At 54.3% G+C, this 25,513-nt stretch overlaps 2 protein-coding genes and 1 long non-coding RNA gene across 7 annotated transcripts in view; 2 read left to right on the forward strand and 1 right to left on the reverse strand.

Moving 5' to 3' along the window:
- Positions 1 to 483: 483 nt before the first annotated feature.
- Positions 484 to 2,635, reverse strand: UPK2 (uroplakin 2; the record flags this gene model as incomplete). Of its 3 annotated transcripts, none has more annotated exons than XM_081152677.1 (5): positions 484 to 911; positions 1,324 to 1,394; positions 1,663 to 1,801; positions 1,963 to 2,094; positions 2,511 to 2,635. In XM_081152677.1, the coding sequence occupies 5 exons, from the start codon at positions 2,584 to 2,586 to the stop codon at positions 775 to 777; spliced, it is 555 nt and encodes a 184-aa protein (XP_081008803.1). In that variant the 3' UTR covers positions 484 to 774. The 3 variants fall into 3 exon arrangements, with proteins under 3 accessions (XP_081008803.1, XP_081008802.1, XP_081008804.1); XM_081152676.1 differs by having other exon boundaries at positions 1,963 to 2,097; positions 2,511 to 2,586; XM_081152678.1 differs by lacking the exon at positions 1,963 to 2,094 and having other exon boundaries at positions 486 to 911; positions 2,511 to 2,586.
- On the forward strand, positions 2,305 to 7,579 carry LOC308564439. Its single transcript, XR_013999953.1, has 4 exons — positions 2,305 to 2,635; positions 3,902 to 4,081; positions 4,580 to 4,676; positions 5,734 to 7,579. It is a non-coding gene; the product is annotated as an uncharacterized lncRNA (long non-coding RNA).
- Positions 7,580 to 24,118: 16,539 nt separating this feature from the next.
- The window catches only part of BCL9L (BCL9 like), a 29,292-nt gene continuing 27,897 nt past the window's right edge, over positions 24,119 to 25,513 (forward strand). For 2 of the 3 annotated variants that reach the window (XM_081152669.1, XM_081152671.1), the window contains exon 1: positions 24,120 to 24,762. The gene's annotated coding sequence lies outside the window, so the exon portion shown is untranslated. Of the gene's footprint in view, positions 24,763 to 25,513 lie in introns of all 3 variants that reach the window. The other variant, XM_081152670.1, reaches the window with a different exon arrangement.

Genomic DNA, 25,513 nt, shown 5'->3' on the forward strand with positions numbered 1-25,513 from the left:
TCCCGCTTTTTCCCCTCAGTCACCAGACTGTACCACTCTTGTCTCTCTCCACTAGGACTTTTCCACTTCCACTCTCTCCTAGAGCCCCTTTAGCCTATTCTCCAGTCCCCCACTTTCCAGTACCCTGTCCTTTGGTCTCATCCTGGTGACCCTCTGTCTTCCCCTAGTCAGACCCTCTAATCTTTTCCCTTTGCTCTGCCAGCAGGCGCCTGCCCCCTGCCCCCCGCCCCCCAAAGCTCCTATGGCCTCTAGGTCCCCTCACTGTGCACCAGCTCCTGGTGGGGTGGCCTGCTGTGGAGGGTGCAGAACCCCACAGCCCAGGAGTGGGTCTGAGAACTCTGACTCCGGAGTTCTTATCTCCCCTGCCCCTTCCTGCCTCCTGGGGAAAGTGACTCTGGAGCTGTGGGGCAGGGAGGGGACTGGGGACCTGGAGTCTATAGCCTCTGCCCAAAGCTGCACCCACAGAAGGGAAACACACCAGCACGGCAGGCATCCGACTTTATTGTAGGAACTTAGTCCCTGGGCGGGGGTGGATTGTTGTTGGGGGTCATTAAAGAGGTGAAATGGGAGGAAAATCGATTGTGATGTGAATAGGGTGAGGGAAACGATAGGGAGAGTTGGGAAGAGGGGAGGCCTGAGGGGGTGAGGAGAGGAGCAGAGGGAGGAGAGGCGGGAGGGAAAGGCACCCCGGAGCCAGGGGCAAGAGGCCAGGGAACAGGCGGTCCTCGAGGGGCGGCAGGAGAAGGCAGGGCCCCTGCGGACTCCTCCTCACTTTCACTTCCGGGCGCGCAGGGCCAGGGCCACGATGAGGCCCACGACCAGCAGGAACATGGCGACAGAGAGCAGCACTGTGATGACCACCATGCCCCCTGTCCGGGCCATTCCCAGCCCAATGGAGTCCGCCTTCCTTCCTGTCAGACGAGAAAGCAGGGAGGTCTTGGTGGGCAGCGGCCCTGTCCTGCCTGAGGCACTCGGCGCAGCCCCTTGTCCAGCCAGCTGACCAGTTTTCCTTCCATCTAGTTACTTATCCAACCATCCAACGGATCAGCCAAGGCATCCAGACATCTGTCAAGTAAACACTTACAAAGCACCTCCTCTGTCACCCGCTGAGATTACAGAAATTAGCCGGACACAGTCCCTACCCACAGAGAACCTTCGGTTAGCGGTGCAGGAAGACCAGTCAGCAGGTGGTTAAAATGCCAAGGGCTTCGGCCGGACAGAGGAAGCAAAGGGGCACAGGGAGCGCGGGGAGGGCAGGGCATGCCAGGGAGGGCCAGGGAAGGGTCTGGGCCTGGAGGCGTGAGAGCCAGTGGTGCTACTTACGAGGAAGTGTGGACATTGGGATCTCTCTACTGGACTCGGTGGACATCCCTTTCTTCACCAGGTAGGAAATGCTTGGGGGGGGGCATTGAGAGGGAAAGAAGAGAGAACCCTCGGTGAGTATCTGGGACTTGGGCACAGAGGGAACCCAGCCAGGCCTCCCCCTCACAACTGTGTCTCCTCTGCTCCCTCCTCCAGGAGAGGCTCATTCTCGAACCCTTTACTGCGCCCTCACTCTCTCCCCCATGCTGACCACATCCCACCACTACACCAAATGTCAGGACCCAGCATCATCTCCTGTACCCTTCCCACAGGTGCTCCAGGCCTGGATCTAGTACCTACTAGTATTTGGTTCCTGGCGCGAGGCTTGTCACCTGGTATGCACTGAGCCGGGTGACCGTGAAGCCGGCCCCACTATCCACCACACTCACCAGCTCCCTTCGCCCGCGGCATGGAGGCACCACAAAGCTAGATTTCACCACTGAGCAGGAAATTGGGGGTGAGAGGCAGGGTCAGGTTTCTGGAGGCTCCAAGTAATTTGGGCCCAGTAATGGGGCCTATGGGAAGGCATGCGTGGGAGAAGGGATGCTGGGGATGTCCTGGGAAAGGACTAGGGGAATGCCTTGGGACAGGGTAGCAGACCTTTGCTGTCATTGGCTCTCCGGACCATCAGTGTGGCATTACCCCCTGTGAGGTGACAGGGGGGCAAGGCAACTAGCAGGCTCTCCGTTAGCACCGGGGACAGCAGACCAGAGAGGCTTGAGATGTTGAATACTGCTAGGGGGCCAGGAGGAAGTTAAGTGGCCCCACCACCATCAGCTCTGGCCCCACTCCCAGAGGCCTCTTCTAAGGCTGCAGTGTCCTCCCACTCTGCAGGCCATCAGCAGAACACAGACCTTTGCTAGTCTGACCACCAGGTGGCAGGCTTGGGCTGCAGAAGCTGGATACTCTGCCTCCAGATCCTGGGTGCCCACCCCCGCCCCTGCCCACAGCCTTGGGCCCTTCCCCACACGGCCCTGCCTGCTGGGCTGGAAAGAGGAGCAGGAGTGTGCTCTTAGCTCAGGGGCCGATGACTGGTCACTGCTATTGCCAGCCCCCCACCTCCAACTGGCCAGATGAGCTCCTCTTCCAGAGCCCTGGAAGGAGCAGGAGGGCACAGGCCCCACACCCTCCCCAGAAACGGCAAAGACCTGCAGCTGCTGGGGCCAGAACAGTCAGCAGAATCAGGGTCAAGGGCAAGATCTGGATGGGTAGCAGGGGTGCCATAGCTGGGCTAGGAGCTGGAATGGATGCTGGCCGGCCGTGGCTTCCTGAGGCAAGTGAGGCCCTGCCCCTGGGGTGGCTGGTTTTGTCTTGAGGGTGGGAGGGGCTGGAGAGGAATCTTGTCCAACCTGTGCCATGGGCTCTACAGCCTCAGGGTGGGGGGACCCAGACAGGTTTTTCAGGATGGGGAGCTGGCCCTCAGGCCTGGAGTAGGAATCTTGGCTGGATTTTGGTGGCTTAGTCAGCTGCAGAGGGGCATGGTAACTAAGGTGGGGGGTGGAAATTGCCCCTTCTTCTGGGACCCACACATGCAAGGGCACCAGTGTTTTCGCCTGCACATGCACCTGGAGCCCAGCATGTAGAGGATAGCTCCCCCGGCTGGTGGGAGGCCTTCCCAGGAAGGCAGCAAGTTCTGAGGTTGCTCTGGTGGGCAGCAAGGGGAGAGTAATTGAGGGGCTCCTGAAAGGCCTTGGCTCGCCACAAATGGGAGGGAAATGGAAACTGGTAAGACGGCAGAGTCAAGGGTTCTAATTCTTGGTGTGCACTGAGGCCCAGGTTCTGCTGCTGGAGGAGAGGTGGGGGCATGCTGTGCCAGGGAGTGTAGAGGGGCTCAGGTTCCTCTGGAGAGTGGAGCAAAGGGTTCCAGGGAAGACATCTGGAGAGACCAGAGATGGGCACTCACCCAGTCTGGCGGGTTGGGGGTGGACACAGTCAGCCTTGGTCAGCAACCTTTGTTGAACTGTTTGAGCATAAACAAGACAAAGGGACCTGGTAAGAGAAAATGCAAAAGACAACTTCTCTACCCCTGTGCTGAGTTAGACAGAAGTGGAGGTGGGGGGGGCGGGCGGAGGGAGGGGAGGCAGAGGAAGTAGGGGAGGGCATGCTCTGCACACCATCCTCCCGCGTCCTGGCAGGGGCGTCGGCCCCTTTTGTAGACGTGGAAACAGACTCAGAGGTGCAGTCACTTGTGGAAAGTGGACTCTGCCAGGAGAGGTCTACAGAAGTCTGAGAGCCCCCAGAGTGTTGCTGATGTGTGTCTTTTTATTAATCCTCACCTGAGGACATTCCATTGCTTTTCAGAGAGAGTAGAAGGGGGAGAGAGAGACATCCATGTGAGAGAGACATCGATTGGGTGCTGCCACATGCACCCGACTGGGGCCGGGATGGAGCCTGCAACTGAGGGACGTGCCCTTGGCTGGAATCAAACCCAGGACCCTTCAGTCCTTTAGAGCCAATGCTCTAACCACTGAGCCAAACCAGCCAGGGCTGTCTTTTTTTTTTTAATCCTCACCTGAGGATATGTTTTTATTAATTTTAGAGAGAGGAGAAGAGCAAAGGAGAGAAAGAGAAACATCATCAACTGATTGCCTCCTGTCCGTGCCCTGACCGAGGAGCGAACCTGCAACCTGCGTATGTGCCCTGACGGGACTCGAGCTCACAGCATTGTGGTGTACGGGACAGCGCTTCAACCAACTGAGCCACCCGGCCAGGGCTTTCTGTATGTCTCTATCTTCCCCAGTCCCAGGGAAGGGCCAGGGTCCTGGCAGGAAAGCGAGGGACTGGTGAGGTTGTCCATGATGACACCTGTGGTGGGAAGGGTGGGCACAAAGCCTGGGGTGCGAGCAAGGGTGACAGTAAGGACAGAACTCATGGGCCCAAGCACAGGGCTGGAGGGTCTTAGACCAGTGCTCCTCCAAATTTAATGTGCATATGAATCACCAGGGAGTTGTTACTGTGCAGTTTCTGATTCAGTGGGTCTGAGGTGAAGCCTGAAATTCTGCATTTCTAATGAGCTTCAGGTAACCTGACTGATGCGGGTCTGAGCCGCCCCCCTTCGAGTTGCCAGATGTTCCGATTGCAGTCCACGTACACCCCGGGGTCCTCTCTGATGGAGATCAGGGCAAGTGTTTCCCAGTCTCCCAGGACAGGCTGCGGCTGCCTTTGGGTAAATAACTGAATTCTGTTTTTCTTGCACTTGGCTTTTGCCCTCTTTTAGATCAGATTCTACCATCACTGTACAAACGGAAAGAGGACCTTTTGTGCACAGTAGAATTCTGGACGGAGGAAACAGGCTAAAAGGTGGAACTCCAGGGGTAAGGGGACCTTCCTGGTGCTCTTCAAATTGGGAGGGTGTCGCTAAACTTGGAGGAGGGTTACTCTCGGGCTCGGGAGGTGTCTCTTTCCATTTTAGTCACAAACCAGGAAGCAGAAAGGAGAAGAGGTTGGGTTCATTGCAGGGCAGGTTGTGTTGGGTCCACTCCTAAGCCCCATCCCCATCTGAAATTATGAGTGGGACAGACTGGGGCAGGGGAGGACAGGGCTTGGACCAGATTTTAAAGTGATAAGAGGGCCCTGTGGCTTTAAACCCTCCCTTCTCCTTCCAACTCCCCTCCCCACCCGGGGCCCTCCCCAGGTTTCTGGAGGAGCCGAGAGTTGCGCCTTCTCCCTGCCCTGCCAAGCTGCTCACTGGTTGCTCTGGAGGCTGTGCTTTGCGGTCTCCATGGAAACCATTAGTTGCTAAGCAACTGGAGCATCATCTGTGCTGAGCTCTCGCATCTAATTATCCCATCACAGCGGCTGAGAAGGGTTTGGGGAGCTGAGAGGAGGGGGAGGCCAAGCGCAGGAGCAAGAGGATAACTCTTTTAGCAGAGCAGATCCATTGACTACGCTGAAGTCACTTAAAGCCACAGCACCCTGTTCCCCTGGAGGAGTTCCTCGTGGCTGGGAGTGAGGGAGCTAGAGTCACAAGTGCCTGGTGTCTCCCCCTTGAACCCACTCTCGCTAGGCTGTCTGCCCTCTCCGTTCTCAATGCTAAACTCTCTCAAGTTCTCTCCCCTGCCTCCTTTCTTCTAATTCCCATATTCAAGTTAACAAATATTTATTAAGTATCAGATGTGTCCCTGGAACTGTGCTAGGCACCAGGGATGGAAAGGAAAGATAAGTCTCTGCCCTCAAGGAGCTACTAATCTTCCTATGCTGCCTGGACTAGAAGATTAGATCCTAAAACAGACCTACTCTTTCTGAACTACAGTACCTTTTTCCCCCCCTTGAACTATGGTAGTTTTGCAACCAGAAGATCTCAGATGAGAACCAGGTCTGTCGGATACATTGCTGGTTTTCTTTCCATAATGCCACTCTTCTGCTTCCCAGTGAGCTAGAAAAATGTGTTCGTTTGGCTCCTTGGACATGTCAGCCTCTACAGGAACTACTGTCCTCTTGCTGATGAGTGAGTGATACCATAAGACTTTAGGTAAGTAAGTCACTTTGAACCTCAATTTTTCTCACCTAAAATGGGAAGACTCATTTCTTCCCATTCATTTAGCAACATATGACAGGTGTAAAAATGCTGTAAAATAAAGGTGCAGAAGGAATGCAGGAGGTCATTGTCCTAATTTGTAGGATGGTCTGGGAGAAACCGTGGGGACTGGACCTAGGAGTAAGATGCAGTGCTCACCAGACGTTGGTCTCAGGGGAAGTGGCAGAGCCTCTGTCCTTGACATCTGATGCTAGAAAAGGCTGTGAGAATGAAAAACCTCAGTCATTCAGTTGGAAAAGACCTAGATGCTCCATTTTCTTTCTAATGTTACCCCGAATCTGCTTCTGGCTTTGTAACTTCGGCCAAATTACCTGGTTTACTACTCTGAGCTTCAGTTTCCTCTTTTGTAGAAAGGGTACAAAATCTGTCTCACTGGGATATTGTGTCTGCCACTCAAACTAATTTATTTAAGAGTGTCTAGCACAGTATCTGGTTCAATAAATATTAACTTAAGTAATTAATCTTATCCTTTCCTCTTTGTTAACCCTTAGTGCAGAGAGAGACTCAGAGGCAATTAATGACTTTCCAAGGTTATAGGGTGAGTAGAGAATGAGATGGCGTAGCATTTAGGATTTCTTCTCCAGCTGTGTCATCGATGCAAAGGGAGACGGGTGGGCAGGGAAGGCACCGGTCTGAGGGGAGAGAGACTGCGGTTGGACCAGCTGTCCCTCGTATAGCAAGCACGCCACAGGGATACCAGGCGCACAGTAAACATTTCACTCAGTAAACGTGCTGGTGGAGGGCACAGAGACCACAAGACAATTCCTCTCTGAAGGTGCCGAGTCTTAAGGAATGAGCCAGAGGTAGCCTGGTTGAAATATGGAAGGAGATAGTCCAAAGGAGGGAGCAGCCCTGGCGGGGTGGCTCAGGTGGTTACAACGTTGTCCCGAGATGCCAAGGTTGCGAGGTTGATCCCCAGTCAGGGCATATACAAGAATCAGCCAATGATGCATAAACGGGGGGAACAACAAACCAATTCTCTCTCTCTCTCTCTCTCTCTCTCTTAAAACACCCCACAGAGGGAGCAGCAGCATAAGGCTTAAAAATGTGATTTATTTTGACACCTTCTGGAACTATGAACATCTTGGTTAGAAAGAAGTATTCAAAGGTTGGCATGGTGAGAGCTCTAGCCACCGGCAGGGTCAACAGTGGCTTTGCAGGCTATGCTACAGAGCTTGGTTTTTACCCTGAAGAGAACAGAAAGCTTTTAAGGAGTTTAATTGTGTAAAGATCATTATGAAAACTGTAGAGAATGGACCGGCAGCAGGTAATGGATTGGCACATTGTGTGAGGGTTGGTCTGTGTGGCCAATAGCATACAGCAGAAATAATGGCATGTCACTTCTGAGGTGAGGTCATAATGGGCATTGCATCTTCCTTCTTGCTCTTCCTTGGATTCCTCACTCTGGAGGACATGGGAGCACCTCTATGGGGAGGTCTACATGGCAAGGGATTGAGGTCTCTTGCCAGCATCCAGTGAGGACCTGAGACCTCCAGCCAACAGCCATGTGACTGAAACAAGTTTGGAAGCACATCTTCCAGGCCCAGCCAAGCCTGCAGCTGACCATGGCCCAGGTGGACAGCTTTGCTGCAACTTCATGAGACACCCTGAGCCAGAAACACCCAGCTAAGTCTCTCCCAGATTTCTGATTCTTAGAATAAATGTCTGTTTTTATAAATCACTAAGTTTGGGGGTGAATTGTTATATCCCCTGGACATTTTCATAATTCAATATGTGAGTCTGGAGCAAAGGAGAGGTGTGGGATAAAGAGAAGGAAGGTGAGCAATGGTTAAAATCATGAATGTGGAAGAGTCCTTGAAGAGAGCGGCAGAGAAGGAGACGCCCAGGACAGGACACTGAGAAACACAGTATTTAAAGGACAGGTGGAGGGAGAGGAGCTGATAAAGGCGGAGTGAAAATTAGGAGGAAACCAGAAGGGAGTAGAGGAGAGTTTGGAAAAGGAAATGACAAATGATTTGAAGGTAATGACTAAAAAATGCCCACGGCGCTTAGCATCCTGAGGGTTATGCATCTCCTCAGGAGCAGCTTCCTGCCTGTGAGGAAGGCAGGGCAGGCTGAGTCCACCGATGCCCGTGAGGACGCAGAGTTAGAACTGTGCAGGTTGCCCTTTGGAGAAGCTTCGCTAGGAAGTCAAGGAGATAACTGGAGGGGACTTGGGGGTACAGAAAAGGCTCATCCATTTTGCTTTCAAAGTCAAAGGTGCAAGAGAGGGGGCATATAATTGATGGAGAGGCTTGTGGAGCAGGAATAAAATGGAGTTCAGATGGGAGATGGAGGCGTTAGCCTTTGGCCTGGGAACAACACTTTCTAGCAGAGAGAAAAGGGGGTCAACGATGCAGAGAAATGTTACCCTTTTTTCAGGGGGTGGATGAGAAAGGCCAGGGGACAGAAGGAGTAAGTTAATGGAGCTCCCTCCTGAAGGCCTCTACTGTCCTGGGAAGTAGAAAACTCCTGGAGAAAGGTTTGGGACCTGAAAAAAGATGAGAGGAGAGTTTGAAGTCACTGCTGGGAGAGGAGGGCAGAGGCTGCCCAGAGCCTGAGGATCATTGGTCTTCGGGGCACTGACTGTATTAGTCAGGGTTCTCCAGAGAAATAAGACCAACAGGATATGTATTTATAGAGAGATTTATTTTAAGGAATTGGCTCATGCAATTGTGGACTCTTGGCAAATCCAAAATCTGATGGGGGAGGCCAGCAGGCTGGAGACACAGGAAAAGAGTTGCAGTTTAAGTCCAAAGGCAGGCTGCTGGCAGATTCCTTCTTTCTTGGTGGGGAGAGGGGAAGGCCAGTCTTTGTTCCATTAGGGCCTTCAACTGATTGAATGAGACCCACCCATATTATGGGGTAATCTACTTTACTTGAAGTCCACTGATTTAAATGTTAACCTCATCCAAAACACACCTTCCAGATACACCCAGAATAATGTTTGACCAAATATCTTGGCACAGTGGCCCAGTTAGTTGACAAATACAATTAACCATCACACTGACCTTGATATTTTGGAAGTTTTTTCAAATTACTCAACAGTTTGGATGTAGAAATTATAAAACTGTCAGGTTGTACTGACTCAGAGCTAGGGTTTTCAAGGTTTGGAGAGCTGAGGGTATTGGCAAGAGTGAAGGGATGCAAAGAAAATAAGGCCTGCCCGGCCGGGCATGGCTCAGCGGTTGAGCGTCGACCTAGGATCCAGGCGATCGGGGTTCGGTTCCCGGTCAGGGCACATGCCCGGGTTGTGGGCTCGATCAATGACTCTCTCATCATTGATGTTTCTCTCTCTCTCTCCCTCTCCTTTCCTCTCTCTGAAATCAATAAAGATATATTTAAAAAAAGAAAATAAGGCCTAGGCTAGTTATGAAAGGGAGTGATGGGCGCAGGGGAAGCACTGAGGGGGGAGTAAAGCTGCAAAAGAAGTGGAAGAGCTGGGAGTGTGGATGGGCCAGGACACAGAGTGGTGGCCGTCTAGGTGGCTGCTGAGAAGAGAAAGCCAGGGTCGTCACTGCAGCTGGATGGATCAAAATGTGTGAGGCCAGACAGAGCCTGCAGCCCCCAGTGCCTCGAGGGGCCAGGCAGGTAACAAAAATAGTTCAACAAGGTGCGTGAAAGTGGGGCCCGCTGGGGAGGGAAGCAGCACGAGCTCTGTCGGGGGCCACCACATGCAGCTCGGCAAGAGTGGCCTTGTAGAGGGGCACCTAGGGTGGCCATGCCTTCTCGCTTTTTCAAGAGAAGCCAGAAATCTGAATTTTTAGGTAAATTGTTCTTATTTTCAAATTTAAACTGATATACATTATGAAAATGCACTTCGTGAGCCAACACACATCCTCGAGGCCAGCGTTGCCATTGGGACCCCCAGGTCGTGCCATCTGGCACCGGGTGTTGAAAGGGGAGTAGGTTTTTTGCCAGGTGAGCAGAGAGGAAAGATATGTGAGGCTAAGGGGATGGAGGCTGGAAGCTTGTAGAGGTAGCATGGGGCTCAGGGCAGAGCCTTGGGAAGGAGGGGTTGCACTGGAGGGGTGGGGTGTGGAAGGGAAGGAGCAGGTGCCCTGTGGACCCGCCACCAGTTTTTCACGGACACGAGGAGCCTCCAGCTGGGTGAAGTAGGGAGGTGGAGTCATTCAGTTTGTTTGTAGAAAGATTACCGTTAGGTGGAGGCTTGATTGTGGGATAATTAAGCCTCTTCTTAGGCTTGAAGGAGAGCTAATCCATACAAGAAATAATGATGTCTGGAATTAGCATGAATTAATTTATTCAATAAATATTTATTAAATGCCTTTCCACCAATCACTGTGCTAAGTGCTGGACATTCAGGGTGAATGAAATTCTCTCCGTGAAATTATGGTCTAGTGGGAGCTGTTGCAGAGTCCATGACTACACTCATCAGAGTTTAATAACAGCCATTATTTATTGAGTGCTAACCACATGTCAGGCACTGTGCTAAGTCCTCTATGTATTTTCTTGGTTAACCCTCATAACAAACTCTGTGAGGTGGGTACAGTTATTATCTTCATTTTATCAACCAGGAAACTAGGTCAGAGAAGTTAAATGACTTGTCAAAGAGGCACCTCATTGACGGGGCAACTTGCGTGGGCTTGGGTAGTCCCAAAGGGCATCCTGAAGGAAGTGGTGAATAGGAGAAGACCTGACGGTTGAGTAGGAGTTAGCAGGGTGAAGGCGAGGAAGAGGTGGAGATTGTTCTAGGCTGAGAGAGCTGTACTGGCTCATGGTTAGACAATGGACACATTGGACGTTTAGAGTAGCATTTGTGGAAGTCACTGGAAAAGTTGGGACCAGATGAAGAGCTTTGTAAGTCCCTTTAAGGATTCCAATTAAAAAAAAAAAAAAGTCTTCATTGATTTCAGAGAGAGGAAGGGAGAGGGAGAGAGAGAAACATCAGTGATGAGAGTCATTGATTGGCTGCCTCCTGCTCGCCCCCTACTGGGAATCAAGTCGGCAACGTGGGCATGTGCCCTGAGTGGCAATCAAACTGTGATCTCCTGGATCATAGGTCGATGCTCAATCGCTGAGCCATGTGGGCAGGGCAAGGATTCCAATTTTTATCCCAAGGCTAAAAGGAAGCTCTTAAAGGGTTTTAAACTGGAGAGTGTCATGATCAAATTTGTATCTTACAAAGATGAGTTTTTTTGCAATGTGTTGGACGAATAGCTGAGACATTTTATTTATTTATTTATTTATTTATTTATTTATTTATTTTTTAAATGTCTTTATTGATTTCAGAGAGAGGAGAGGGAGAGAGAGATAGAAACATCAATGATGACAGAGTCATTGATCAGCCGCCTAGCCCGCAACCTGGGCATGTGCCCTGACCGGGAATCGAACCCTGATCGCCTGGATCCCAGGTCGACGCTCAACTGCTGAGCCACACCCGGCCGGGTGCTTAGAGACATTTTAGATGTCTCTCGACATGTTGAGATAAGATTCTAGACAAAAGATGATAAAAGAGGAGATTTTGGGGTTGATGGTTTTGCGGGAGGGCTGTGGAGGAGGTGGAGAGTGGAGTTAAGGATGCCTCCCAGGTCCTGGGCTTGGGCAGCCGGGTGATTGCTGGCACTGTCGCTAGCTGAGGCATGCAGTGGGGATGGGAGGAGCAGATTTGTGGGGGGAAGGTGGAAATCTTTCAGTTTTGAACTTGCTGAATTGAGTGCCTGAAGAACGCCAAGGTGGACGTGTGGTCTGGAGCTCAGAAGGTTGTCAGCACAGGTGTGACAGCTTGCAGCCTTGGAGAGGAGTGCATGCTAAGTGAGAAGACAAGGCCAAGGACAGAGTCTGGGACACCAACAGTCGGGCAAAGGGAAAGAGGAGCCTGCAAAGGAGACTGAGAAGCTTCCCAAGAGAAAATAGAGAAGAGCCAGCAGGGAGTGGTACCCCAGGTACTGAAAGAATACTTCTAGCAGTACGTTCTGTTCCGCAGCAGACTGGTCCTCAGGGAAGGGAAGAGATTTGGAATGTGCTTCTGGGGTTTGGCCAGTAGCAGTCATGAGATTGCTTCAATCTAAGAGGCAAAGGATAGGAATGAGAGGGACTGGGCTGGGCAGGGAGGTAATAATGTAGGACTGAAGGTCTGGGTGGAATGGGGTCTGGGATTCAATGAAGGGCTGGGACCTGACCTGGGGAGAGCAGGTGTGAAGGAAGGTAGAGAAATTTTTACTCTCCCCGCTTCCCCCGCAGTTCCTTAGATGCTTTCTGGGGGGGCAATGTCCCCTCCTGAGTTCTGTAGGAACTAAGGATGGGCACAGGAAAGGACAGGTAGGAAGGGTTTGCTGGGATGCTGGTGGGTTGCTGAGGAGGAGATATGAACTGAAACAACAGAAGTGAGCTCATCTGGATCAGCCTTACCTCAGGCCTGACAAGGAGAGGGGACCTGGTCCTTGGAGGGTCTGCCCAGGGCCAGCCAGTAGTGTGTGGGTTCCTGACTTCGTGCAGGAAGAATTTCACAGCATGAGTCCAGGGGAATTTTAGAGGATGCTTATTAAAGCTGGGGACAGTGAAACGAGAAAGGGCTGGGGAAATGAGCCTAGGCTGGGCTGCTTTGGCTCACTAAGAAGTCAGAGAAAAGGGGACTTTGGGGACAGACTCAGGTTTTTTTTTCCTGAGGACAAACTGCTGCTGCCCACTGCTGCCCTGGTTGCAAGCCTCGTGGAGTCCCTTAGAGTTTAGGCCTGTGTGGGCCAGCTCCTGGGAAGGAGAGCCAGCTCTAGACCTTCCTTTTGAGGGGTTTTAAAGGCTGGGCATTTAGGGAGGTCTCAGGGGAGGATCTCAATAAAATATTCATCAGCTTTATGCTGTTACACCAAAATGAGGTTCATTCTCTTACCTTCATCTGTCCTTGGGTGTGGTTGGCAAATGGCACCAATTGAATTTCTGCTGTCTCCCTGAGTGGGGTGATTTAAACTACCCTCTGGCTGGGGAGGAGAACTGCAAACCGTTTACTCTGAAGTGTCCCGGTTTAGGGAAGACAGGATTTACTGGATGGCTGCAAGCGCTTGGCATCTTGATTTTCTAGATGGCTGCACACTGCTGTTTAACTATCTGCCTTGGTTTCCCCATTCTGTCTGTCCTGGCTGACTGACCTGTTGCAGAAGGACCTCTATCCACCTCTATCCAACTTCTACAGGAGTGCGGGGCAGGGATCCGGGTTCTCTTGAGTCCAGTGGGCAAGGGACACAACAGAGCTGTGACTTTTAGCCTTGGGGTCCAGCCATTTCTGAACCCCTCTCCCCCCACAGGACTTCCAGGTCAGGGTGTGGTTCAAGCCAGTCCCCAGAGAAAACAGGGGGATGTTTTAAGGTCACCACCAGGAGGAAGAGCAAGTTATGTGGGTCGGGGTCAGACCCTCTGGCATCCCACCTCACACTCCAGGTGAGGAGGGTGGCCTTGGCACAGCTACTCAAGGCCATACACAGTCTTGAACTCTGCCTTCTCCCACCTCTCAGGCCCCGATTGATATGCACATTAGATGTAGTGTCCTTTACAAAACTGCTATTTGTGCAGAAGCCCGAGGGGAGGAGCAGGGGCGCCCCTTCCCGTCCAGCCACTTCTACTTGCAGTGATCTGCAGTCAAATACAGCCCCAGTTACTCCACACACAGCTCAGTGCGTGTGGACAGTTCCCGGCTCCCCGCAAGGCCTTGCTGGAAGTTTTCCTTCGGCTCTGCCAGAAATGTCCAGACCTCTGAGCTTCCCCACCCACCAGGGTCCTCTCCACCTCAGCCCTTCCTCCCCACTCCCCCAGCCCTGAGCTCCCCCGTGCCAGCTATTTAGCCCAGCCTCACTGTCTGGCATATTTGCCTCATCTCCCCAGTTCTCTGTCTCTAAGAATGGAGAAAGAGCCTTGAATAGGCCATCCGCCAGCAGCTCCCATCCGGCCCATCCAGTTCTAAGGGTGCAGGAGAAGCCAGGGAGCCGGAAACAGGCTGTGCAGGTAGGCAGAGGGCTCAGAAGAGAGCCAGTGGCTTCGGAGCAGATAAGCCAGGGCTACACCCCAGCTCTGACTGCTATTTACAGCTTGGGACCTTGATCTCAGTGTCCCGTCTCGAAACGGAGGTGGTAAACGTACCTCAGGGGTGCTGAGGACTAGATGAAACAAGGCGCGAAGTGCCCAACACAGTGTTTGGCACATAGTAGGTGCTTAAAGCAAGTTCCCTCCTCTCTCTTCATTTTAGGCCTCTGATGAAGAGGCAGAAGGAGAGGGACTAGCTTGAAGGACGGGGCGCTCTCAGAGCCAATGAGGCACGCTGGGGGTTGGGTACAGATCTGTTCTCTCAGCCCAGGGGCCTGGGCCCCTCCAGTGCTTTTCTCACTGCACTCCTTGGTCTGGCCTTGGGGGAACCTCTGGGAAAGGCACCCCTCACGGGTAGGTGGAGGGCTGGTGTGGGGGCACTGCCTGTGGGCCTCAAACAGCCCCTTCCGCTCTCCCCCAACTCATAATCCGATTTCTATTTCTACTCCCTCCTCTGGACTCATCACCATGGCAACAGTTTTCTCAGTTGCACTTCATCAGTTTCTCCTGCAAATCTTTTTTCCTGCCCCCTCAGTCTCCCTATTCCCCTCTACAGCCTGCACTCCTGCATGCTCGCTCAGCTTCCTCCGCCCCTCGCATCTCTCCCTTGCTTTCCATGGTCCCTGCCTGCGCATGTTCAAATCTCTCTGCAGCTTTCCTTCTTTCTCTCCCTTCTCAAGTCCACCATAAGCGGAGACCACAAGAAGATAGAATTCAGCTTAACGGAAGGAAAAACAGATGTTCCTAAATGGCACGGGCTGCCTCGGGAGGCAGTAAGCACCCCATTACTGGAGGTATTCAAGATTTTTAAAAATATGTATGTATATCTTTATTGATTTCTGAGAGAGGAAGGGAGAGGGAGAGAGAGAGAGAAACATCAATAATGACAGAGTCACTGATCGGCTGCCTCCTGAATGCCCCCTACTGGGGATGGAGCCCGCAACCCGGGCCTGTGCCCTGACCGGGAATCGAACCGCGATCTCCTGGGTCCCAGGTGGATGCTCAACCGCTGAGCCACGCGGCCAGGCAAGCAGGCGTTGAAACTGCCTGCCAGGGCTGTTGAGCGGGAGTTAAGCATCAGAAGGAATTTGAACTAGTAGTTGGCCTTCGAGACCCTTTCCCACCAACACCTGTGGTTTTCCTGCTCCCGCTCTTCCTGCGCCCAGCACGCCCCGTGCTCCCTGTAGCTGAGGGCAGCTGCTGCTTTCTCCGCCAGGCCTGTCTGAGGCCCGCACTGATTGCATTAAGTTCACACCTTTTAATTATTTATCATCTTTTATTGTTCTTCAATTGTCCCCATCTTGTGAGATCCTTCAGGGCAGGTACCTGTGTTATGTGTTACAGGATAAAAACTTATTAATCACTGGCTGTTCTCAGCCTCCCTCTGCCCCACCTCCTCTCACCCCCCAGATAGTTTTACCCTTCACCTGTTGTTGGAAACCTCGCCTGGACCTGCTCAGTCCCAGGGCTTCCGCAACGGGGAGCTGGGCGAATGTGGGAGCGAGATAAAGGGGCAGGAGGCAGGCAACTTTCTTGTGTTAGGGAGAAGCTGGGTAATGAGTGAAGGAAGAAAGGAAAATGCTGAGACCTGAGAGGCTAAGCCAGTCCATCGAGTAGGGAGGTGACAGTGGGAGAGAGGGAGGAGCTCTGCTGGTGACAAGGACGGGCGGAGAGAGGCAGAGGCAGAGGCAGGAGAGTTGGGGTTCGCAGAGAATCACTCCCTGCTGCCAGGTGTAGCAGCGCAAGAGGGAAGGGAGCTTCAGGGGTGGTGCCGTGGAGGACAAGTCGGATCGCCTTCAAGGGCGACAAGTAAAAGTTGGGTTTCTTTTTGAAATTATTATTATTGTTGTTGTTATTTTAATCCTCACCCAAGGACATTTTCTCCATTGCTTTTCAGAGAGAGTAGAAGGGGGAGAGAGAGAGAAGCACTGGTGTGTGAGAGACACATCCGCTGGTTGCCTCCTGCACACGCCCCCGACCCGGGCCGGGGATCGAACCTGCAGCCCCTTGACCGGAATCAAACCCGAGACCCTTCAGTCCGTGAGAACCCGGCTAGGGCTGAAATTATTTTTGATATTTGGTATTTGGGTTGTGGGGCCCCAGAATATATTCATGGTGCCAGGTATAGGTGCCCCATTAAGCAGCACCCAGTCCCTGCAGATAGAGGCTGTGGGATCCTTCAAAAAGACCAAAACATTAAGCTTTCCCCCTTATCTCAGTTATATCTCTTAATAAAAAACATTTAGTAATCTGGGACTTCAAGTTACAAATGTCTGGACAGATGGAGAAAATGAGGTCCAGGGAAGTTAATCATCTTGCTTGAAGTCACGGAGCAGGTTTTATGTCTGACTTGGACTGGGAATGTCTGGCCCAGGATTTTGTCCCCAATCCAGGGGTGCCTCTTTAGATTGGTTACATGCTGAGAGAGAACAGGGGGCCTGGGAGACTGGGGGGTCTGAGCATTCCTCCCTCTGTTCAACACGCTGTGCCAGAGAAAGAGGCCGGCCTGCCTTCCCAGATCTTGTGGCTTCACAGGGAAGAGAGCCAGGTGCAGGACAAAGTCCAGCGGAAAGTTGGAAGTAAGTGCTGCAGTGTCATGGAGTCTGGACTGGGGATTAGGAGACATGGGCACCTCTTGCAGCTGTCACTCTTCAGCCACGTGACTTTACGCAAGTCCTTTCACCACTCTGGACCTCAGTTTCCTCACCTGTGAACATTCTCTCTCTTAAGATAGAAGTTCTATAGTGCTACATATAAGAAAAATTAACGCAGTAACTAAATATATTCTGTGAGTGCTGTCCCCTGACGCTCACCCTTCTCAGCACAACCTCTGAGAGCCTCTTGCTTTCAGCTGGTGGCCAGAGCAGTGAGCAGGTGACTTTTGCCACTGTCTCTGGGGCCTTGCCTCTGGTAGCCCCTCTGGGGCTTATGAACTCTGCTCTCCCTCCACACACAGACAGAGCTAAAAGAGTGTTTTTCTCTCAACAAATCCAGTCTGCTGCTTAATCCGTCTATTTAATATCTTCCTGATAAAGAAGAGCCTGAAGATAAACTCATCCAACCCTCTTGTTTTACATTTGAAGACACTAAGGCCCAGAGACAGGGTGTGCACAGGCCAAGATTACACACTTTTGACTCTTAGGCCAGTCTTCTTTCTTCTCGGACTTGGAGAGTTTATTAGAAATGGGTTGTTTTGCCCTAGCTGGTTTGGCTCAGTGTTTAGAGCGTCAGCCCGTGGACTGAAGGGTCCTAGGTCCAATTCCAGCCAAGGGCATGTACCTCGGTTGCAGGTTTGAAACCCGGCACCCCCATCGGGGCATGTGCGGGAGGCAACCAATTGATGTGTCTCTACCACATCAATGTTTTTCTCTCTCTCTCCCCCTCCTCCCACTTTCTCTGAAAAGCAATGGAAAAAAAAATCCTCTGGTGAGAATTAAAAAGAAAAAGAAAAAAGGGTTGTTTTGTAGGCAGCAGGGACAGCACTGAGTGTTAGGCAGGTGGATCAGACCGGACCTGGGTTCAGCAACCTTAGTACTTGGGTTCTAGCTAGGAAAGAATTCAGAGCCAAGACCCGAACTATAAGAGAACATTTATTTCATTAATCGCAGAGGTGGAAGAAGTAATTCCTAGAAGAAATGGGCTAAGGAAACAAGTTATAGAGGCAAAGGAAGGGCCCTTGGAGCTTGGGAGTCAGGAAGGTAATGGTAACGTGCCTGGGGGGGGGGGGGAGAGAAAGGCACAGGCGTGCTCCCAAGGGGGAGAATGCTGGGTCCTCCCTCTTAATGGTTTTAAGGGAGATTTTAGGGGAGATCCCAGGGGAAGATCTCATTGTGATATTCAGCAGCTTTCCAGGTGTGTCCCTTCAGGGTTGTGGTCTCCACTGATTGATTGGTAGGCTCCAGGCCTGGGTGGGGGTGGGGGGGTCATTATCCAATGCAGCTGGTCCTGAGGTCAGCTGTGGCTGGTTTTGTTTGGCGTGGAGCTGAAATACAACTTAGACCTAAATGTTATCTCTAGGGAGGAAAGGACAGGGGGTCCAAACAGCATGACCGGAGATATGCTAGGGGAAGAAAGGCCACCCTGGGGGCGAGACCACCCTACAATTGTCCTTTGCTAGGCACCCAGGGCTTTCTATCCTGGTGACCTTCTGTACCTGGCCCACCATACTTGCTCTACTCATGTCTAACTGCCCACCAGTTTGAAGATGCATCCTTAGAGATGTTTCATGACATCTGGTCAAGATCCCTCCCTGGGATTTTGTTCTTTAGACCTCTAGTGAGATGTACTGTGCCCAGAGAGGACCACACCTCAGGCTGGAATGAGTTTCAGCTCAGATGTTTCCTGCAGGAAACTTTCTCAGACTCCCAAGCCCAGATTAGATGTCTCTCCAAAGGGCTCCCCAAGCCTTCATGACATTGAAATTGCCTGTTCATTTGTTGTCTGTCTCCAACTAGACTGTAGGCTCTAGGAGGGCAGGACCACATCTGTCTTATTTGCCAAAATATACCTTTTGTCTGGTCCAGTGCCCCAGCCCACTAAACAGTTGTTGAATCAATAAGTAGGCAGGATTGGTTAGAAAGGATTCCTGGAGGAACCGGTAAATGCTGACTCAGATATCACAGTCAACAAGGACAGAATCGTCAAAGCAAAAGAAAGTCTGAGGATAATGGGAAACGGGGAGAATGGAGCAAAGTAAGGCAGTTTACAAAAAAAGAAAGAAGGATCCCTTCAAGACCATGGCCTTCACCAGCTGAGGAGAGCTTCTGGATACAGGGCCGAATGCATCTCAGCCTCGCTGAGGATAAGAGCAAGTGTCTGTGAGAACCTAGAATCCCTCAAGAGGGGCCTTTTTATGGGGAGAAACCCAAGGGCAGCCTGGGTGGAGGGGAAGAAAGCTGGTGGTGCTAACAAACAGGAACAGGGCCTGCAGCGGGTGGATTCTTGACTGTGTAGGAAAGATTTCACAACACCTGTCTAGCTGATTTTGAGGGTATGTTTATTAAAGATTGGAACAGTGAAACAAGGAAGGGCTTAGAAGAGAAGAAGCAACATGAGCAAGCTTAGGTGGGGCTGCTTTGGTTCCTTGGAAAGTTAGAGAAAACCGACTTTGGAGACAGGTTCAGGGGGCTGGCCTGGGAGGAGGGGCTGCTGCTCATTGCTTCCCTGGTTATAAGTCTCATGGGCACCCTTACAGTGTAGAAGATGCACACCTGAGTGGAAAGGAAGGCACTGGCATGCTCCTGAGAGGGACAGCGAGTCCTGGGGTCCTTCATCTTGAAGGTTTTAAAGGCTGGGAGTTTAGGGACAGGAGGATCTCAATAGCATATTATGAATTTTATGCTGATGTGACAAAATGACGTTTATTCCCTTAATTTCATCTGTCCTTGGGTGTGGTTGGCACAAATGGCACTAATTGGATTTCTGCTACCTATCTTCCTGAGTAGGGTGATTTAAGCTATTTACCCTCTGGTTGGGGAGAAGTGTAAACTACTTACTCTTAAATGTCCTTGGTTAGGGAAGACTAGAATTTTGTGATTTACTAGATGGCTGTAAACTGCTTGGCTGTTTAAGTATCTGTCTCAGTTTCTCTATGCCACTTGTCCTGGCTTACTGTCCTGTCTCAGGAGGAGCTTTGAAGCCGGCCAGAGGTGTGAGTTTGGTGCTAAGGTCTGGAGGGAATGGGAGTTCTGGGAAGGCCTGGGGCACAGAAAGAAAAGGTGAGGGGCAGCTTCCTTCTACTGACCCCTCTATTAGGTTGAAAACTTAATATTAGGTTGGGAGGACAGGGCCTATGTCTTCTGTTTTTCCCTTTCCTCATCCAGGTGTCTGGGCACCGGGACCCACTAGTAGAGTCCCTAGGGCAAGGATCTGGAAGTGGCTGGGGCAGCGTCCTGAGTGGAGATGGCATGGCAGGAATTGTGGGAGCTCCCTCATTCCATCAGCCTATCCCTCCAAGGGTGCTGTCTCCCAAGTCCTTCTACCAATCTCCACCCCAGCCAGCTTTTGCAAAACTGCTAAGCCCTATCTGGCCACCAGGGGGCGAAAGGTAGCCCTAGGGTCCTTCTCCCTCCAATTCCCCACCCACACACCTGAGGGCCAAGGAGGGCGGCGCCTCACCTGGCTCTAAAGCCCCGCGGCCCCGTTAACCCTTTCCTGCCTAGCCTCAGGCACTTCCCTCGGGCAGTCACTCGTGGCGGATTGGAAGGCAAATCTGTGGGTGCGGGGTGTGCAGAGGGGAGGGGCTAGGGTGGAGAAGGTAGCCTTTCGGCTCGCGGCGGCCCGGTCCCAGCAGGAGCTGCGGGCGGCTGGCGCCCCGGCCTCCACAGGGAGCCCACGCGCCCCCTCGCGCACCTGGGCGCCGAGGCCCGGGTAAGGGGCGTGGTTTACCGGCGCCCGGCCTCCCGGGCAGGACGTCGGGGGGCCGTGGCCCCCCAGGACCCACGCTTCCGGGTTCCCCGCAGCCTTCTAACTTTCACGACCCTTTGCAACAACTAGTAATGGGGGGGGGGGCTGTGTGTGGAAGGGTGGCCCAGGAGTGCAGGGAGAGACCGAAGCCTGGCAGCGGGGGGCAGACTTGCGATTGGGCGAGGGGAAGGGCTGGGTCACGCCGCTCGCAGGTGCCCGGGTCCGCGCGTCGCCCGGCCGGGACCGGGCGGCCCTCCAGGGCTGCGACCAGCCCGAATCCCGAGGCTGCGCTCGGGGCTGCGAGCCGCGGAACGGCGGGTGGGCGCGCGGTCGGGAGCCCCTCCCCCTCGGCGCCGGCGCCGCGTCGTCCGCCGGCTGGCACTTAAGGAGTTAAGTCCGCCCGCAGCCGGCGGCGCAGGAGCCGGGGAGAAGGAAGTGGAAGGGGGTGGGCAGGGAGGAGGAGGGGGGCGCGGCGGGGGACAGCGCCAGGAACCCCCTCCCCAGGGACCTGGCCCCTGGGCCCCAAGTCCCAAGAGGCCCCGCCCTCCCCGGGGTCGCGCTCTCCCCCCGCCCTCCCTCGCGCTCCAGCTTTGTCCCCGGGAGGGTGGGCTGCGGGATTTCCAGCCAAGCCTTGGCTGCCTGCTCAGTTTTTCCAAACCCTCCAGTCGGGGAAGGCGGGAGCCCTGTCAGGATAAGAGTCCTTCCCCCACTGCCCCGGCGGCCCCTCTCCCAGCCTCCTCTTTCCTGCCCCAGGACCTTTTCCAAACTTCTTTCCCTTTCCGACCCCATCCCCTGCACCCCCTGTCCCCATCTCTACTGGCAACTAAGTTCCAAGCTCAGGTTGGAGGGGCCAAGTGGCTCTCACAATCCTGGAGAGGCGCTAGAAAAACGACACTCTGCAAGGCCGACCCTGAGACCTGCTGGGTGCCAGCCGGACTTCCAGCCTGACGCCCGCCCCATCCCAGGATCTGGCCCCAGAGCTACCAGGGAAGGTGGCCCAGGAGTCTCCCGCCCCGGGATGGAGGCGGTGCAGCGGGCGCCCGCAGAGCTGGGCAGCAGGCTCTGTACGGTTGGTGCCAGGCCCTGGGCAGGCTTCGAGCAGGAGCAAAGTGTTCCGAGCGCTGGCACGGTTCTGTCCAGAAGGTCTATTATATAATAATCACCATCTATCAGGCAGCCAGGCCGCTGGAGTGAGCGGGGGAGCCAGGCCGCCCGGAAGGGCCTCCTCCAGGCCCAGGAAGTTGTCTGCCTCAAGGTGGGGCTGTAGGTGCATCCCAGAGTGAAATAAGTGGGGGTCGAGGGGCAAGTGAGGGGCGCGGGGCAGTCCGAAGGCCGTCCCCGCAAACCCTGCCCCCAGAACTCTGACTGACAGTGTCCTGAGCCAATGATTGAAGTCACTGTGGGGCTCAAAGTTAACTCTTTCTTGGATCCTAGTTACTTGAGGGGATAGAGCCCCTCGCTAGGAACCGGATCCCTAGCGAATCTGAATCTTCGCACCTGCACGAGGTCTGAGAAGCACCGCGGGGCAGATCCTTCCGTCCTGGGTCCGCGCCGTCGCGGGAAGTAGTCTGGGAGCTGCAGCAGCCCTGGCACCGCCCCCTCCTGCGCCCAGCCCCGAAGTCAATTGTATTACGAGATGAGGTTGTGTGTGTACACCCTGTGGTTCCAGAAACAGGCCCGCGTGGCGCTGGCACACCCACACTGCGCCACAAACAGGCACCCTCTCACACCTATACCAGGCCGGCACTGCCACCGACGTGGCCCGCACACCTGTGACACACGCACACGGAAACGCGGTGGCTCCCCGAGTGCGCCAGCAGAGGGAGCCGCTCCACTCCGTCAACTGGCCGCCGGCCTCGGCCCACCCCGCGCTCCCTCCAGGGCTCCGCCCAGAACGCGTGGCTGCCTGGAGCTCAGCTCCGCATCCCAACCTGGAACCCACGCTGGGGAATGAGTCACAGCCCCACCCAGGGGAGCGCTCTACTTGGCTGCTCCACGGGACGTGCCGAATACACTTGAACTTACTGTGTACCACATTTAGAGACCCCTTGCAACACAGCTATCACCCCCACTAACACTGCGTCCTGGACCTGCTAGGAGCTGGGCACTGTGCCAAACGGATGGGAACCAACTTATGTGGCTTGTCATGTATGTAACAAAGAACTGATCCACATAAATGCGGTGGACCCTTCCTTATAACAAGCAACCTGCTTGAGAATGGCCTTCTTGCCTTGTAGCTCATATTATACCCACAGGACCCCTGGAGAGGGGAGAGGAAATTAAACCCTAATTCCATGGGTCAGGTACTATCCTAGGCCCTGGGATTCTATCACACCAGAGCTCAGCCTCTCTGGGCTTCAGCTTGCTTTTCCTTTAAATGGGAATAATATCTAGCTCATGGGGTTGTGATTCATCAGCCCCTAACCCAGCCCGGGGTGGCACAGCAGCTAGTAGGCACTTGGGGAAGTTTTGTTGACTGGATCAAAGCATGACCAAGACACAATGTGCATGAAAATGCTGGGTAAACTATGGTGGTAAGCAACCCACAGGGGGTACTATGCTATCTTCCTTCAGGTCTTGTCCCCCTTCTCCTGTATCTCCCCAGACCTGGCCCAGTGCCCAGTTGCTGGCACCATCCACCCATCAAGTGAATTTATTGAAGCCCTACTATGACCCCAGAACTTGAGTGCTATGGGGAATATAGAGGCCTAGAAGGTTTGGGCCCTCAACAATATTTTGGAGCAAACAGATATATATACAGAGAAACAAAAGAAAACATTTAAGTAGGTACCCAGTGGGTGGCATAGATATAATATGTGGTCAGGACAGAGGGAGGTAGGAGAGGGCTAGAGCTCCCTGGGGACCATCTGTGAGCAGGAGCCAAGGGTTAGCAGGGGAATCAAATAGCAGGAGCAAACAGGCTCACCAGTGCTCTTCCCTCCCAAACACTCAATGCTTATTACTTGTTGGTATTAATTCTGGGTGGGTGAGGGCATTGGGATACAGGGGAAGTGCCTTGGGATATGGACACCCAAATTCTAGTCCTGGGCTTACCATTTTCTAGCTGTGAAACCCGGACTAAGTCCTTCACTAGTGCAAAGTTCAGTTTCCTGACCAGTTTAATGGGGCCATAGCATCTTTCTCACCAATTTGTGGTAAACATTGAAATAACATATGTGAAATGCTTTTTAAACGTACAATTTCTTTTTCATTGCATCTACTCTCATATAGGGTCGTGTGTGCGTGCGCGCGCGCGCAGCACTCTGAGGTTAGGAGAGAGTTCTTTGGAGAAGACAGAGGTTTCACTTCCACAAACATTTTCTTAGCATCCACTTTGTACTGAGAATTGGGAAGAAAAAATTCAGTCTATGTCCTCCAGAACTTCATGGTCTACTAGGAAAGAGAGAGGAATAGAGGAGATGCTCAGTGCATAATAAGTGTGGGTGGGTACAGTGAAGAGGGGGCTCGGTAGCGCGTGTGCTGGGGTTGAGAGTCCAGGCATCCTGCTTCTTCCAATCAGCGTAGACAGGAGGGTAGGGTAGGTTGTCAAACCTCTCCCTGGCGCGGACGTCGTCGGCGCGTCCCCTCCGCCGGGGAGGGGGGAGGTGGAAGCCCCCTCCCGCCCGCGGGCCAACCCGCTCCCCCTGGCCCGCGGCGCCTTACCGCGTCAGACCACTGGGAGGCCGGGGAGCCGGCTGGGCGCGGAGGCGAGCGAGATGGGGGAGCTCTTATTTTGACAGGGGCCTCTCGGGCTCTGGTATGAAGGCTGGAGGCCGCCCGAGCGCCGATGCTTATTCAGGCCGGGGCGCGGAGCCGAGCGCAGGGCAGCGCGGGGAGGCGGCGCGCGGCGGGGCCAGTGGCCGGACATGCCCCGGGCTCGGGGCCGCAGCAGCACCGCCGCCCGCAGCCAGCCGGCCCGACGCCCGCACGCCTGGGTCCCCCGGCGCCGCGCCGACCCGGGGCTGCGACGCGGACCCTCGGCGTCCGACCGACAATAAACGCGAGACAGCCCCCTCCGCGCCCCGCGCGCGCCGCCCCGCCGGCCTCGGGGAAAGTGAAAGGAGGCGGCGAAGCGCGGAAGGAAGGAAGGAAGGAGGAGGAGGAGCAGGAGCCCGAGCCTCGCGGTTCGGGGCCGAGACCCCGGCCCGCGCGCAGGGCCGGACGGGCGCGCGCCTCCGCCGCTGCCCGGCGCCCACGACCATGCTCCGCGACTGGGAGGCAGGAACCTAGGCGCCCAGCGACCCCCGGGCACCTCCCCGGGCCGGGCTGGCGTTGAGACCAAGGCGCCCAGGACCCAGAGCCCACCTCCTGCCCGCCCCCGCCGCACCTCCAGCTGGCGAGCAGGGACCCAGACCCACCCACCGACCCTGACCTGGTCATGGCGTCCAGCTCCGGCCTGGCGTGAGGACCCCGGCCCGCCAGAGGTGAGGGGTGGGCTGGGGCTGCGGGCCGCGGGCGTGCCGAGCCCGCGAGGCGCGGAGGGGGATCCGGCTCGGGCTGGGGAGGGGAGCGCAGTCCCAAGGTGTCTGGCGCGCGCCCCTCCGCCGTCCAACGGGCGGGAGCGCCCCCAGGGTTCGTGGAGGTTACTCCTGGGCCCCCAGTCAGGCCGGCGGCCCGAGCGCGGGGGGAGGGCTGACCCTGCCGCCCCGGAGCGAGAACAAGGCCGGCCTCGGGCCAGCTGGAGCGGCAGCCCTGCCCTGGGGGCTTCTGGGAGTTGTAGTCCCCCTCCCAGGCTTACCAGTCCTTTGGGTCCCAGCACCCCGGGACCCCTCCCTGCCGATGGGAGCCTCCAGAGGAGGTGCATTGGGATTGGGGGTTGTTGGGGTCACCCTGCGTCCCCGAGCACTGCCTGGGAGCAGCAGGGGCTGTGCCTGGAGGAGTTCTCCCAGCCTGGGATTCTCAGTGGTGTGGGCTTGGCTGGAGGGGGTGGGGCAGTCACACAGCTCCTTGGAGGTGTCCCTGCACTGCTGAGGGGAAGTGGCCCCTGCCTTGGTCCAAAGGAATGTGGGGGAAGAGAAGTGAGGCTGAGGGCGTCTTGCTTGGCTGAGATATATTCTATCCCAGGGCTGCTGGAGTTGGTTTCAGGAGAGACTGAGGTCTGCTGTCCCCTTCTCCCACCTGGAGCTGAGGAGAGTGTTCCCCACAGTCTGGGAATCTGGAGGGTGCCTCTCTGGA

This window comes from Miniopterus schreibersii (genome assembly GCF_964146895.1).
Source record: "Miniopterus schreibersii genome assembly, chromosome: 12".
NCBI lineage: Eukaryota > Metazoa > Chordata > Mammalia > Chiroptera > Miniopteridae > Miniopterus > Miniopterus schreibersii.